Source organism: Vidua macroura, chromosome 5 (genome assembly GCF_024509145.1).
Source record: "Vidua macroura isolate BioBank_ID:100142 chromosome 5, ASM2450914v1, whole genome shotgun sequence".
Taxonomy (NCBI): Eukaryota; Metazoa; Chordata; class Aves; order Passeriformes; family Viduidae; genus Vidua; species Vidua macroura.
Genome location: NC_071575.1, coordinates 14,517,981 through 14,532,937, shown reverse-complemented (window position 1 = coordinate 14,532,937; position 14,957 = coordinate 14,517,981). Strand labels below are relative to the sequence as shown.

Sequence of the window (14,957 nt, the reverse complement as noted above, 5' to 3'; positions counted from 1 at the left end):
AGCGAGCGCCCGCTTTCGGGCGCCCTGTGGGCGGTGCTGATGGGGCGGGGGCGGGGCGGAGGAGGGGGCAGCGGGGGCGGGGCGGAGCCAAGGCCCGGCAGGGGTGGCCGGTAGGGGGCGCCGGAGGGCGGCGTCTGGAGGCGCTCCGTGCGCCGCGGCCGCGGGGTGGGATGCGGCGGCGGCGGGCGGGGGGAGCTGCTCCTGCTCCGGCGGCTCCTCCGGCTGGGTGGCGGCGCGGGGGAACAATGGGCTCCTTCTCCTCGGCCCTCAGAGGGGCCGTGGCGTAAGGCACGAGGGGAAGCGCGGCTCCGCGCCTGGGGAGCACCATGAGCTCCGCCGGTGAGTGCCCGGGGAAACTTTGGGGAGCGGCGGTTTCCGCCCAGCCCGGCGGCAGGCGGCGAGTCCGCGTGCCCCCGCGGCCGGACAGCCTCGCCTCGCTCGCCCCGCGGCGACGGGGACGCGGGGATGAGGGGCTCTTGCCGCCGGACGGGAGCCGGAGCCGCCGGCGCGCTCCCTGTCCCGGCAGCGCCGGGCGCTGCGCCCTCGGCTCGCTCCGGGGGCGGCCGGGGAGCGGTCGGAGCGGTGAGAGGCGCACCCGGTTCGGGGCACAGCCCTTCCCGGGGCACAGCCCATCCCGGGGTCCGCTACGGGCTCCCCGCACGCCTCGGCACGTTTGGCCGCGGGGCCGTGCGGGCGCGTCCTGCCCGAGGCTGAGGCTGCACGGGCTGAGCCGGGCGCTCCGCTCGCCGCCCCGCGTGTCCCGAGCGGATCCCTGCGCCCGGGCTGAGCTCACGGCGGGGGAAACCTGCTGAGAGCCGGGCTCTGGCAGGAGAGCCAGCACCGGGGCTGTCGCTCCGTCTGACTCCGCGGAGCTGCGAGAGTTCGTCAGTTGCGGCTTTGCTTCGGGGATGTACCTGTCTTGGCCGGGATCTTGCACGTAGGAGCCCCACGGGGGTGCTGGAAAGCGTTCGCTTCTGGCCTTTCCAGCTGCGGGTTGGAACTGACCTACTTCAGTGCTTTCCTTACCTTTCCTCCCCCGTTTCTTGACCGCTGCCAATTTAATGAGTAAAAGAGCTCCAAGGCAAATTCTTGGTTCAGAACAAGATCACCCCGTGTTTAAGGGAATTGCTCCTATTTATATTTGCTTGCATGGTGCTGTGCTAACTTAGCACTTTCGTTCAAACATCTGTTAGATTAGTAGATTCCTTTCTTATCTGCCTAAAGACGAGGAGTCGTTTCTGCATTGAAAACATGTCGTGTAAATTACGATGTATTGGATGGAAACACAGCTAATTGTAGGGTTAAACGGGAAGCAGCAAAGTGCTTCCTGTAAGGATTGGGGTAGTGAGTGTTCTAAAGAAAAAGCAATACACAGTTATGAAGCAAAAATACCAACCCAGTTCTCAGTGTTTGCCTTTCAAGTATGTCAACTTGTTATTGACTCCAGCGTTAATTAAGTTATCCGAACTCTCACAGCTAATCAGAATTTACTGGAAAATGAAAAACAATTTAATGTATCTTTGTGCTTCATTTAAAACATTCCCATTTTTAATATGTTTGACATAACTGATTTTGTTTAGATTTTGAAAAGCGTGTTATCTCTGCTTAACCAGCTGCATTGTATGTTAATGTTTTTAGTAGTGCCGCTGATTGTGCAGTTCACCCCTGATCTTTTAAGAGTTAAACAGCTGTGCACATAAGTGTTAGGGGGTGCTCAAGAGCTGGGCTGTTAAAATATGATACGGTACGAAGTTTCAGAAAGTTGGGTAGATTTTCAGTACTAAACAGTGATTTCAGGACTTTTAGATCTTAGGTGCTGTGACTAAATCAGTTTTAAATGTTCATTGTGGTGGTGTTTATGGGGAAGGTGAGGACAAAGGGGTTCTGGTGAACAAAGTAAGCAAAAGAGAAAAGGGGATACTGAGGAATATCAGAAGAGAAAGTGGGACAGTTTCATGGCAAATCTAAATTTTAGCAAGTTTTTCAAGAGGGAGGCATAGAGTACTGGGGCAGAAAGAGGGAAGATGAGGGGTATTTAAGAGGAGATGAAGAGTATTTTGTGTGTGATGCATTATGTGAAGATAAAAAAAAATACATGGGGAACAGGTGAAACAAGATTAGAGATTCATGATCCTGCTGACAGCATCATGACAGCTTTTGACATTTTGGTAAAGGAGTTCCTAGGCAGGGTGTGAAAAGGCTGAAGACAGCCAGAAGACAGTTCTGAAGGTTTAATATCCCTCTCTTGTTATTGCTGCAGAACTTAGTGCCTGGAATATACAGGCATTCTTTATAAAGCTATTGCTTATATAAAAACAACTCCTGTATTTGAATTTCAGTCTTGTGATCTGTAGAATCTATTTCCTACATTGAAATTATTTAATTGTGAATTCACTTCTTACTCTGGTTTGTGCTGTGTAAGCCAGTTTTCTGACAACAGGTTGGTAATACAGCATTTCTGTAAAAATGTTATTGTCTGTGGAGGCTACAGGTGGAACTTGAAATGCTGGAAATCTTTCCTTACATTTGACTTGAAGGGCCTAAGTGCCTCTCCTGGGTCTTCTTTTAATGTACCTTTAGGACAAAGCAACATGGTACACCATCATCTGTATTGCTTTAATTTTTTTAAAGTAGCATTTGCAGGTGTATGCTTGATATGCAGGGCTTTCTCTAAGAGAGATACTGCGCTACTTGAGGGGACTGTGGTATGGGGAGAAACCCTGAACATGGCTTCTCCCCAGGGACAGAAGTTCCAAATCATCTGAGATTGATAACCCAGCCTTAACCTTGCTCCAGCTTACCTACTGTCTTTCTAAATAATGCAGTGCACATTCAATGTCTTGCTGTGTATCTTTTCTATTTCCTCTCCAGAATTGTTTCAGTTACATCTCAGTCCAGAACTGAACATAATTCCGTGATGGAGTTCTGCCACAGCTGTTGCTTACATGTTTTAAATATCTATGTATGTCTGGAATTGTTGCACTTATAGCACTTTTAAAAAATACTTCTATATAATTTGAAGATTATCTTATTGTAGTGATCAACCCATATGTTGGTTTCAATCTTCACTTACAGCTATACTCCTGCCATTGCTTTCTCAGGCACTGCACAAGATATATTTATATATACACACTGTATATATGATGCCAATGAATGTCCATTTACTCGTTTTCTGCCTGAAAGTATTGTACTGGCTTCAAGTATGTGCTTTGCCTTTAAAAGGAAAAAACAAAAGCTCAGAGTTATGAGTTTGACATTTATTATTTCTTGCTGAAGAAACAGTCCTTATATGTGAATATATAGAGCTTATTTAATGTGGGCAGAATGTATAGCTTAGTCTTGAAATTGGATTTGACAACAACAATGAGAAAAATGTATTTTATTGTCAGAAATGTAGTTCAAATGGAAAAAACATAGCAGGAACAGAATAAACAAAATCAACATGACTTTTCCAATCAAACTTCATTGCTTTCAAGGATTGAAAAAAATGAGGCCTGCAGCGTTTAATGTCCCTTTAACCCTCAAATGTGTCAAGTCTCATTAGAGTTACTCAGCTCTGTCTCTGCATGTGATCTTAAAAGGTTGTTTATTCATCTCTTGTCCTTGCTCTGAAGTTATCCCTAACTTTCCTGTTTTATTTCAATAAGTCAGTGAACAACCTAAGATTTTGAAATTGATGTTTTCCTTTTGCAGTTTAATTAGGATGTTTTCTATAACTAGTGGCTTGGAAACCACAGTTTTCCCTTGTACTTTAAAAACTACATGTATTATCTTCCGGGATGTTATGACTCATTCCTTTTTTTGTTTCTTTTGAGCATTGTGGCACCTGAGAAAATCAGAGCCTCTCCATAAAGAGAAAATAAATAAACACTTGCAGGAAATAAATTAATGATCTCACAATACTTTTTTGAGGTGTTTACCTAAAGAAACTTTCTTTTTGTAACTGAAAACAAAGTAATTGACCTGAAAAGCCTTGTAATGAGTCTTTAAAATTTAGGCTGCTGGAGAACAGGATTTTTAGAATACTTTTATCTGTTTCTTTCTGCAGTGTATTGAGTACCAGTGCAATAATCTCTCAGCATATCCCAAACATAGCAGTAATTATCTTTCTCCCTGCATGTTCTTGAAAAGCCAGATTGGCTTTCTTGTTTCGAGACTGTGAGTTGTAGTGTTTTGTGCCCAAAATAGTCTCAGGAACAGCAAATTGGCTGTTGGAGCAAGCTCTTTCTTCACGTGAGAAAAAACAGCACACTGATCTCTTGGTAGATACCCTCTAGGCATCACATTATTTTCATATATAGCCTACAGATGTGATTTGGTGTATCTGAGAATACAGGGTGCATATGTAAACAAGGTGCCACAAGAAAGCCAATGCATATATGTTTGCTCTAGGCCAGCTGCTGCGTGGTAACTGAAGCCCTTTTCTTCTCCTAGTGTGTGAGAAACAGATTTGTGAAGTAGTATGTGAAATATATGTAACCTTAGAGGTGAAAAGGAATAAACTGCCTACATATTGTGTGGTAAGATAAGAGTATTCATATGACCAGCTTCTATGAAGTAGCTGAGCTGCTGTCAAAATCTGATGCCACACTGATTTATTGTTTTATTTTCTTCCTACAGTTTTGTGGTTCAGAAGGGACATTGCTTTAGGGTAGGTTGCAGGATCCTGCCCAGGTGACTTAAGATAGTCCCGTAGGGCATCCTGAATACCATGAGGGGAGCCTCTGTATATGTGAAGCATTGTAAGGAAAGGAATATCAAGTTATGTCAGCTTGATAGTGCCTAGAACCATTTGTTCCCTTTTCTTGGACAGATGCAAGTCACTGTGATTTGTTCCTGTTCTTTTGTTGTTCCTAAATATGGAAGTTGTTAACATGATCTCAAAGGTATTGGCATAAAAATTACCTGGGAAAAACACTCCTTTAGCAACAGTAGGGTTTATTGCAGAAGGGGTAGTTCTTTTTGATTTTTTTTTGCCTCAGTTCACCTTCACATATCATTGTTTCTCCTTGTTCCTATGTAGGGTGGGGAAAAGAAGAAAAGAGGTAAAATTTACAAGAGGTAAAATTTTGGGAAGGATTTAAAGCTGTGTGATAATAATGCTTAAGATTGCAATATCTTACTGGCTTTTCTGTTCATTCTCATGATAGTGCATAGGAGAAGACACACAAGTGTTTTTAAGTGAGGTCCTCAGTTGTCAAATTCTATCATCTGAAGAACAGAACTGGACAGCGCTTTAGGGTCAAAAGATTGAGAGTAGAAGTTGTTTCAGGATGTTCTCATCCTCCTCTGAAACAAATCAAAGGAAGAACAGGAACACTTACCAGTCAGGCAGTAACAAGTGTTGGTCACAGAGGAGATCAGCAGGATGAGAGCGGGTGTTGCTTTTTCCTCAGCATGCTTAAGGACATAATTCACCAGAGAGATAAATGTCTATTTTCTGTGCTGTGACCTGAAGTCAGACAAAGGGCACATGCAGTGATCTGCATAGGTGGTGCTAATGGCAGTTTGTTGTTAGAAAAAAGAATGCACTTTTAAATCTACTTTTTCTAAGGGGGTTAGGTGTTGGTGTTTTTAAGCACCTTTTTTTTTTCTTCAGCACTGAGCATGGTGTTGGCTGTTCCTACGTGAGCAGCAGATTTCCTGTTGGTGATGGCAGCATTGCTAGTCACTTTATTTATGGATTTCTTCCTTTGCATAGTCAAACAGGTTGGAGGATATCTCTTTGACAGTTTCTCTGGCTCCTAAACATTTCATCTGTTTATGCAAATAACATTTTATATCTCTACTGAGATTTGCATTTATTACTGGAGTTTCTGGATGCAGGGATTCTCTTTGAGAAATGGGTTAAGGTTGGAGGTGGGAGTGGGGAAAAAATCATAGTGATTGTCTGAGTATGACAGGCTAGAGAATCCAATGGCCCATCCAAAGTTCCCTCTGAAAATTCTACACATGCCAGAAAGTGAGTTTAGTAAGTGTAAGTGCTTGTGGCTCCCCCACAGTACTAGGTGAGATATTTCTGTAGTTATTTATCCTTTAGGATTCATAAGCATTTTAGAGCTTTGTTTCTAGTTTGAACATGTCAAACTTCAGCTATGGAATCTCATCAGGGGTTAGGTGTGGGTTTTTTTCGGTTTTGAGGTTTTTTTTGTGATTCAAGAGCCATCTGTTACCCAAAACCTTTCACATGTGCATAAGAATATATTCTATTACCATCTTAGTTTTTAAATTCTTGGTTAAATTAACCAGGATGAGATTCCTTGGTATTTGAAGCATAATTTTTAGACCTCGGATGATTCTGTAGTTATTTCTGAGATTGCCGGAAGGTGACATTGCATTTCACTAACAGTCTGGTAGGTGCTATGTACAGAAATATTTGCAACTCACTTCATCTTTTATACTTAGCAGATTATTTACTGCTTAGCTTCAGACCTGCATGGAACTCTCATAAAATAACTATGTACAATGATTTCCAAATTCTCTTCAATTTACTCTCCTAAGTATAACCAACCATCTCTGTCCTTAGGTGAATAGTTAGTTCCATATGGCACCAGGAAAAAGCCCACTATCCAAACAACTAACTACCCCATGCATTTGCTCTATAACATTTCCTTGATTATATTTATTGTTTTTTACCTTGCTTATGCTTGCCATTTAACAAAAAGTCATTCTCATATGACTTCCAGTCATTCCTTACACCTTTATATAACAGTTGCCTCCTACTTAGTTTTTCTTCAATTCTGGATGGGAAGTTGTCCCTTTTAGAGCGCTGTTATGTAGAACTGTGTTTTTCATCCAACACTGAATTGAATTAGTTTATAAGCAACTGAACTTTAATTCTCAATTTCTAATATCAATCTACTACACTTTCACCCTTGTCAGCTGCTGTAATTTTTTTTTCTAAGTAGATCATTGCTTGTATTCTTCAGAAACTTAAAGATATTTTGTTGAGGAAAACTACTGGTATGCATTCCCTTCTTGGAGTCTTTTCTCTCACATCACACTTGTGTTTGAAAGAGCTCTTCATCACATTCCTTTCTGATGGAGCGCTTGACTGCAGATCTGTATTGATACCGAGACTGTAATGTGCCTGTTAATACATTGACCCATATCTACTCTAGATGTAATGTGCAATCAGTTTAAAGCAGACAGTGGTGTCTTTATTATCCCATACAATTTGCTGGTCTCTTCTGTCTGTCTGAATGCTTTTTAACATTGAAGTAATTTGAAAATTTCTAGTAGGCTTCAGAAATCACATTGAATTGCACTTATTATCAGAAGTGATTTTTTCTGCTCTGTTCATTATCCAGGTTTCTCCCACTGGCTTACAGACTGGTCTGTTTGCTTTGCTTTTCTTTAAATTTTCATGGTTTAGTTTTAATAAAGCCATGGGGGGTTTTGATAGTTTATATTCAGGTAATGGTGTCATGTCATAACTTGTGTGCTCGCTAATAAATACTAATTAAAAGCCCTGCAGAGTAATCTGGTTAGGTGGTATCCAAAATGTAAGGCACTCTCACTATAGAGAGATAAACTTGCAAGGTTTATGAACTTCAGTTTGTGTGTGGGGAAGAATAATCCACAGGATATTGCTTACCTAGGCAGTGTTTAATCTTCTGTATCTTTGTCAGTCTGTTTCTCTCACTTGGGCATCAGGAACGGTTCGAAAGCAGCCTGTCTCTCTCCTGTTTCCAAGGAGCTTTAATAACTTCGTAAATATTACTGAAATGGCCCAGCTCTACTACTGTGTTGTGTTCTGTGACAAACTGGGCATCCCTTCTTTATTTTTCTAGCATGGAACACAGGCTCCTTTATTATCATCACTTCATATTCCAACTGAATAAGCAGTTGACTTGTCTGAAAGTGAGTGTACAGCTCTCCTGTGCTGTTCAGGATCCGTAGTTGCCCACCTAAAGAGTTAATTTTATTTTTTCATAGCAAATTGTTGATTCATCTTTCTGTGGGAAACCTGCCTTTAGATGGGATGCAGAAGGTGGGATAGCCTTGGCAGTAAGTGGCAGTTGGGTCACTGTTGTCAGTGGTGGTAGGGAGCTGTAGGGAGCCTTTGGAAAGAAATTCTGGATTCCCTCTTGTAAAATCTCTTAAAAATTGTCTCTGTCGTCAGAGGTTTATCTCTTCACTAATATAATGGCAGCAAGGGTGGCCATTCTAAGTGTAGGTAGAGGCAGTCTGGGTACCATTTAGTGATTAATGTCCTAGAAAAACATGGTTTTACTGTTTCTGGCTCTTTGCTTAGAGCAGTGGCTTGCTGTTTAGGAAATACTTGCAACTGAAAGCATCTGCCCTTTTTTTTTTTTTTTTTTTTTTTATTTTACCCATCTAGATTTCCTTCAAACAAACAAATCCCCACAAAACAAACCTAAACTTTGGAACTTCATTTTAATCTAAGCTAGAGATTGAGATACAGTGCATACCTAGAGTAATAATGGTGGTAAAACACAACCAAACACCAAACCCACATTTCAAAGGGAACAATAAATCAATGGCCTACCCTATCTATTTGCATGTGAAACATTAACTAATGTGTTTTCTTGAAGGTGTTATTTAACATGTATATGACTTAATGAAAGTATACTAAAATATTGGTCAAAATAAGGGTAGTAAATACAGAGGTAATACATAAACAGCACAAGAAACTAGTTTACTTTATAAATTTGCACATATCAAAAAACACTCAAAGCTCTTAGAAATCTGAAAATATTCCAGCACATGGAAATGAATTGGGCATAAATAATCTCCGGAAATATTAAAATGTTTCAGACATACTTTAAGAAAAAGCAACCACTACATAAGCAAACAAAAAACCCCAAACCACTCAAACAACAGGATCAAAACTCCACAATCTCGAAGTTCCTCATGAGCTCCTTTTCCTGAGTGCTGTACACTCTCCCCGAGGTTTATCATCTTGCTGTGCCAAGTGGGTCATAATTCATAATAGTGGTGACTGTTTCTAGGTCAGACAAGTTGGGAAGAGTAATTTTGTACAAGGCACAGAAATAGTGTTTTACAATAGAAAGGTACTGCCTTGCTACAAATTACTGCATTAACTTCATACCACAGACTAACTGAACTGTTGTTGGTGACATGCCAGTTTTGCAACTGGTACAGTAATTCATCTCAGTATTGTCTGAGGAGGAGAGGAAGGGAACAAGGAATTTTAGGTTACACATTTCTCAAGGTGGTGGAGGAAGGGACTAAACCACCCTGGTCATTATTCTGGCTGTCCCACTGTCTTTGTGGCTTATTGTATGTGTGGCACTTAACATACTTGCAACATTTTAAAATGGTATTACAGTTAAAACTGCGGAACCTGCAGAATCTGCTCTGCTTTTCTTGGCATCAGACTTTAGCATGTGAGGGAGTACATGTACTAATATTATGTTAAACTGTTTGTTTATGAAAAGACTTTGAAAACTTCCCTACCACTCCTTGATGTGCCTATTAAAACAAAGAAAGGCAACTAGTAAAGAAGTGGTGTTGGGGAATGAAGGCATGCTTTTAAGAAAAAAATTTATCCATACACACATTGAGTTCTTGTAGATCACAAATGTTAGAGAACTTTTAATACTACTGCCTTGCAGGTGAAGTTGTTCTGTGGGCAATGGTGACTAAAGTCTTTGTTTTCCATCCTTCCTAGAAATTAAGAAGCCACCAGTGGCCCCCAAACCAAAATTTGTCCTAGGACACAAGGCAGCGCCTCCACCTGTTGCACCGAAGCCTGATGTTGTACTTTCTGGTGGGATACAAGCAGCAAGGAGAACCAAGCCAGCAATTGCACCGAAACCAAAGGTTCTCAAGAGCTCCTCCATCCCAGAAGTTAAACCTCCATCGTCTACACGAAAAAGCACAAAAAGCTTTGAGGAACACAGGGAAGATTCTTCTCAAACTCTAGACCATTTGAACTACAAAAATGAAACCTCAGAAGGGAGTACTGGAAACACAGCATATATTCTACCTGTGTCACCTTGCAAATTTGAATGCCTTCATAAACTTGGAAATGGAGAGAACACTTGTAAAACTCAGATCATTCTCGAGCACTTTGACACCTTAGAAAACATCAAGCTTGGTGAAAGAAATGCACTATCTCTGGGGGATAGTCGCAATGAAAAATTGGCAAGTAGAAGTCAGGTGGTTTTGAAAGCCAGCATTTTGGAAGAGAAACTTAAGGATGTCCTAACTCATGGTGTGTTTCCTAACAGCAGTCCTGTGAGGCACAGGTATGCAGACAAATTTGACAAAGGGAATGGCAGCAGTTCCAAGAATGATGTTAAAATAGAGTTTATGGAACTTGTACAATCTTCGTCATCTTCTGAGGTAGTTCAAGGGAAGCAACAAAATGCTGATGGTAAGATTATTGCTGATGCGTTTCAGATGTCTGAAATTTGTCCTAGTTTGATTGAAAATAATCACAGTTGTTCTTTCCCATTGGACAAGGAAACTCTAGAGAATGAAAATTTAAGTAGCAATAGGATGTTTTCAGGTGAAGTAGGGCTCAAAGCAGATGCTGATAAAGCCTCCCCTGAAATATCTTCAGTCCTGAGCTCCAAAGTGCTTCCTATCCCTAAGCCAAGAAAGCCACGTGCTGCGTGTCTGGTCCGTCAGGATGGCATAGACAGCACAGGAGAAGGAACAAAGGAACCATCTAATTCAGAGAAAGATTCTTACAGTGTTGTGGACCAAAGCTTAAAAAAGCCAGCAAGAGTTAATGTCCTTGGTCAAAGCGTTTGTTATAATAATAATGCAGAAGTGTTTCATCCTGAAAAATGTGAGGTAACTCAAAGCAATGCAGAAAAAATGTCTCAGGTAAAGGAGCCTGCTGTGAAAGAGTCAGCTTCACAAAGTCTTTTGCCTCAGTTTTCACACGGAAGTCCTGATTTGGGGAGACATGTTGAATCTTCTTTAAATGCAGACCATAACTTCATGGATGAGATAACAGATGACACCAGTATGCCAGATTCTGTGGACAAAAGGACTGACTTCGTCAGGTGTGATACCCTGTCCATGAGTTTGCCAAAGCAGCTCAAATTGGCAAGCGGTCAGCACTCACCTGCTACCAACAGCCTCCGTGTTTCCCCACAAAACTTGGAAAATAAAGAAGTTAAAATAAAGGATGAGAGTTCCCCAAAAGTTATTCCTAAGAAACCACAGAGGCATGGCCTTCCAGCTGCTGGCCTGCTGAAAAAAGCTGCTTCAGCAGAGCTTGTGGACAAAAGTTCTTACACCTCCAGTGAAGACAAATCGAACAGCCTTCTAGAAGGATCTCACTTTGCACATCCACGAGCCAAGGAGCAGGATGCACTTTCGTCTTGTGACATACCCAAACGTTCTTCTGAAAAACCCGTCTGGAAGTTACCTCATCCTATTCTTCCATTTTCAGGAAATTCTGAATCATTAAAATCTGCTACCAGTTTCAGCCACTTGACTGTTGTGACAAAGCCTAGGGCCAAGTCTCTCTCTGCTGTGGACATGGACAGGACAGACAAGCCCTGCAAAGACCATCACAAGAAAAATAGTTTGAAAAAGCTTCTGAACATGAAACTGTCAGTTTGCTTAAAGAAAAGTGACTTCCAAAAATTTCTGTCTAAAGGCAGCCAGTCAGTGGAGAGTGCTATTGCCAACATTTCAAATGGGAATGGGTATGGAAATAACAGCAGTAATACAGGGTCTGTAGGCAGTGAAAGGAAAGCTAAATCTGCCAAGGCACATTCTGTAGAAATAAGTAGTCCGGCATTACAGAAGAAGAGGCAGAGAAACAGAAGTCAGCCTGAGATGCGAAATAACCAAAGGCTGGAGTCTTTAGACAGACATGGACTTCTGGGAGAAAATTTGTCCCAAATGCCTTTGAATTCTGTAACCAGCACTTGTGATCCAGAGTACGAGAATGTGCGTCACTATGAGGAAATACCTGAGTATGAGAACTTGCCTTTTGCTATGGGTGCTAGGAGAAATCTCTGCTCTGAATGGCAGAACTCCAGCAGTGTGGAAGACCAGAGCACTGACTTCTATGAAGTTGAGGAGCCTTGTGAAGCTACAAGCAGGCATTGGAGACTTGACAGGTAAAATAAAGAGAAAGGGGAAATTAAACAGCTGCATTGTAACTCTGTTGGTTGTAAATGATAACGTGAGAGGCTGTACCTCTTCCATTAAATGGCGGCAGAACAGTTGTTCCTGTATATCTTTCTGTAGGCTTTTGTTGTTTTGAAAACTCCTTGCATTTGGCAGTGAGTCAAGAGGAAAAGTAAGCTAGTTATTCCTAATATATTCCTCAAAATTTGGGAAACTTTTCCAGGTTTAATTAAAGCAAATCAGATACAGTCATGTATTTATATCCAAGAATACTTCAATGGGGAGGAATGAACCATACCAGTCTCACAATAAACTGGAATAACTATCCAAAGAGTGCATAGTTGCTAGGTTTGTAGGGGGAATGATTATATTTTTAGATCTGTTGATAGAGCTGGGAAGAGCAGACAAGCTTTTGCAAATTCTTCATCAGGTCTGAAAAGCTTTTTTGGGTGTAACTGAAGCTACTGCCTCTCTCTAAATACAGTGAGTCTTCTGTATCTGCCTGTGCTCCCAGCAAAGGTGGTAGTGGTGCACAATTTCTGTGTGACTCACAGAATATTAGTGTGATGGAGTTTGGTAACTCTGCAGGTTGCTGCTGTGTTTCTTTAGCTCAGGAGGTAGTGGAGACAGATAGTATCAGCAGATTTAAAAAGGGATTGGACAGGTTTATAGATAGGAGGAAACTGCCTTCATTTGCCCCAGGGAGGTTTAGATTTCATATTAGGAAAAATTTATCAACTGAAAGGGTGGGCGGTCAGACATTGGAGTAGGCTACTGAGGGAAGTGGTGACATCACTGTCCTGGAAGTGTTCAAGAAATGTCTGTCTGTGGCACTTGGGGACGCAGTTTAGTGATGAACTTGGCAGTGCTGGTTTAAGAGTTGGACTGAATGATCTTTGAGGTGTTTTCCAACCTTAATGATTCTGTGATTCTATGTCCAAAATGGCTGCTAAATGGAATAGGCAGGAATAGATCTTTTAATATTTGTATTGTTGTGATGGATGCTGAGAAGAGAAATGGACCACAGAGAGTGGCCAGACTCATGTGTTCTCCTTAAACAGCATCACTTAGTGTGTTTGTCAGTGTGGTAGCAGGTAAAGCATTGCTTTGTCCCAATATGGTATTGTGCAGTTTCTTAACTGATCATTTCTTAGCTGATCAGTTTATCTTACAGAGCCTAAAGATTTATCTCAAACCTCAAATGTCTGAGATCATAACCTCAAAATAAATAAATCCTCAAAGATTTATCTCATATCTCAGTAAGGATTTAAATCAAATATGCAGCCTGTACATTTCAAAATCCCCAACTTTTTCACACTATTGCGAACATACACATTACGACAAGAATAAATGAATTAGCTTCTAGATAGTCACATTTAACTTCCTTTTTTGCTGAGCGTTACTAACCTTTGTTTCATTTTGGATGTGTGTATAGTAAACACATGCTCCAAAGAATCTGTGTTCTCTTATATAGGAAGAGACAAATATTTTAAGGGGCATCCTATGTTAATTGTTTTATAGCTAAGATTATCAACATAGGTCTGTTTGTTGGGAAGGGTGAAATCTTACAATGGAAAATAGGATTTCTAGCTATGGGCTAGGTACTGGTACATTTATTCAAGTGGTTGTTGAGTATATTTATACTTTACAGCAGGGTGTTTAAGTCTTAGTTTTGTCTTTGGTATACTTTAATTTCCTGATATAGTGTATGCTTTTCGTGTAAGTCTGATCTTTGAGCATCTTTCAGGGATTTTGACCACGCTCTCTTGGTATTTTCTCAATTTGGTGTTCCTAAGAAGGGTGAGGGCAAACTTGCGTAAGGATGCATTTCATGTGTTCATGTGAGTCATTTTGGTTTGTGTTGTTTTGTTCTGAATACAGGTGAATATCTGTCTGCTTTAGGAAGAAAATAGTTTTGCTGTATGAAGCATAGTAGATGTGAGATTGCAGTTGCTCCTGAAGTGAAATTCTGTAGTTTCCTTATTTGGCTAAATGTGTGAGATTTATTGTTATTCCCTCTCCACACAAACCTTCCCCAGTACAGGTGGTGATATAAGGGTTTAAGTGGTCTCTCTGCCACATCTACACCTGAAGCTGCTCCCTAAGTTGGGTGTCCTTGGCTGGGTTTGTGTTGTTTTTCTTTAAAAAGCACCCATAGAAAACAAGAACTAGAGCCATTTATGTGTTTGTTTTAAATAAATTTAATAGTCAGAAACTACCTTAGGAAACAAGTAATGCATGTAGTTACTTCAGCAGATTTCAGAGAATAAGGAAATCCCTAGGGAAAAAAAAAGGGCATAACAGTACAGTAGTCTCTTGACTTGGATCAGTGCTGCTGGGACAGCAGGGATGAATATTCATTTTGGCTCTGCCTTGGGAGGTGTAAGGGTCCTCGCCCAAAGGGGCCAGGCAGGCAGCTTCTCCAGTTTTCCCATCCAGTATTATCTCAAATCCTTTGAAGCTTCCTTATCAATGTTGTCTCACCCTTTCTGCATAGTTCTGTAAGAGCTTTTTATCATTTCCTGGGCCAGGCTGTATTATAAAACCAGTTAGAGAAACAGTGCTGCTGTTATTGAAATAATTGCCTCTCATGTTTTCCCCAGCCCGTCAGAACATGCACTCAGCTCTTTTTCATAGATTGTGGCACACAAATTCCTGTAATGCACTGCTAATGGGGATCTCACAGCAAATTATGTTATGATTAAAACCAATGTACAAATGAGATTGTTCTTCTGAGAAGTTTAGACCACACTTCTAGTCATAATAGCACACTCAGTATATTAAGTCTGAATGCCGGTCTTGCCATTACCAGAGGAGTTCAATGGTGCCTTGAGCTCATGCTACATTTCTTTCTGGAGGAAGAAATAAAA

The 14,957-nt window shown here is 41.3% G+C and overlaps 1 protein-coding gene across 1 annotated transcript in view; it reads left to right on the top strand.

The window, feature by feature from the left end:
- The first annotated feature begins 291 nt into the window (after window positions 1-291).
- FGD6 (FYVE, RhoGEF and PH domain containing 6) overlaps window positions 292-14,957 on the top strand; it is a 72,510-nt gene continuing 57,844 nt past the window's right edge. The window contains exons 1-2 of the mRNA XM_053978164.1: window positions 292-339; window positions 9,659-12,077. Coding sequence (XP_053834139.1) covers window positions 327-339; window positions 9,659-12,077 — 2,432 coding nt within the window. The 5' untranslated portion in view covers window positions 292-326. The remainder of the gene's footprint in view (window positions 340-9,658; window positions 12,078-14,957) is intronic.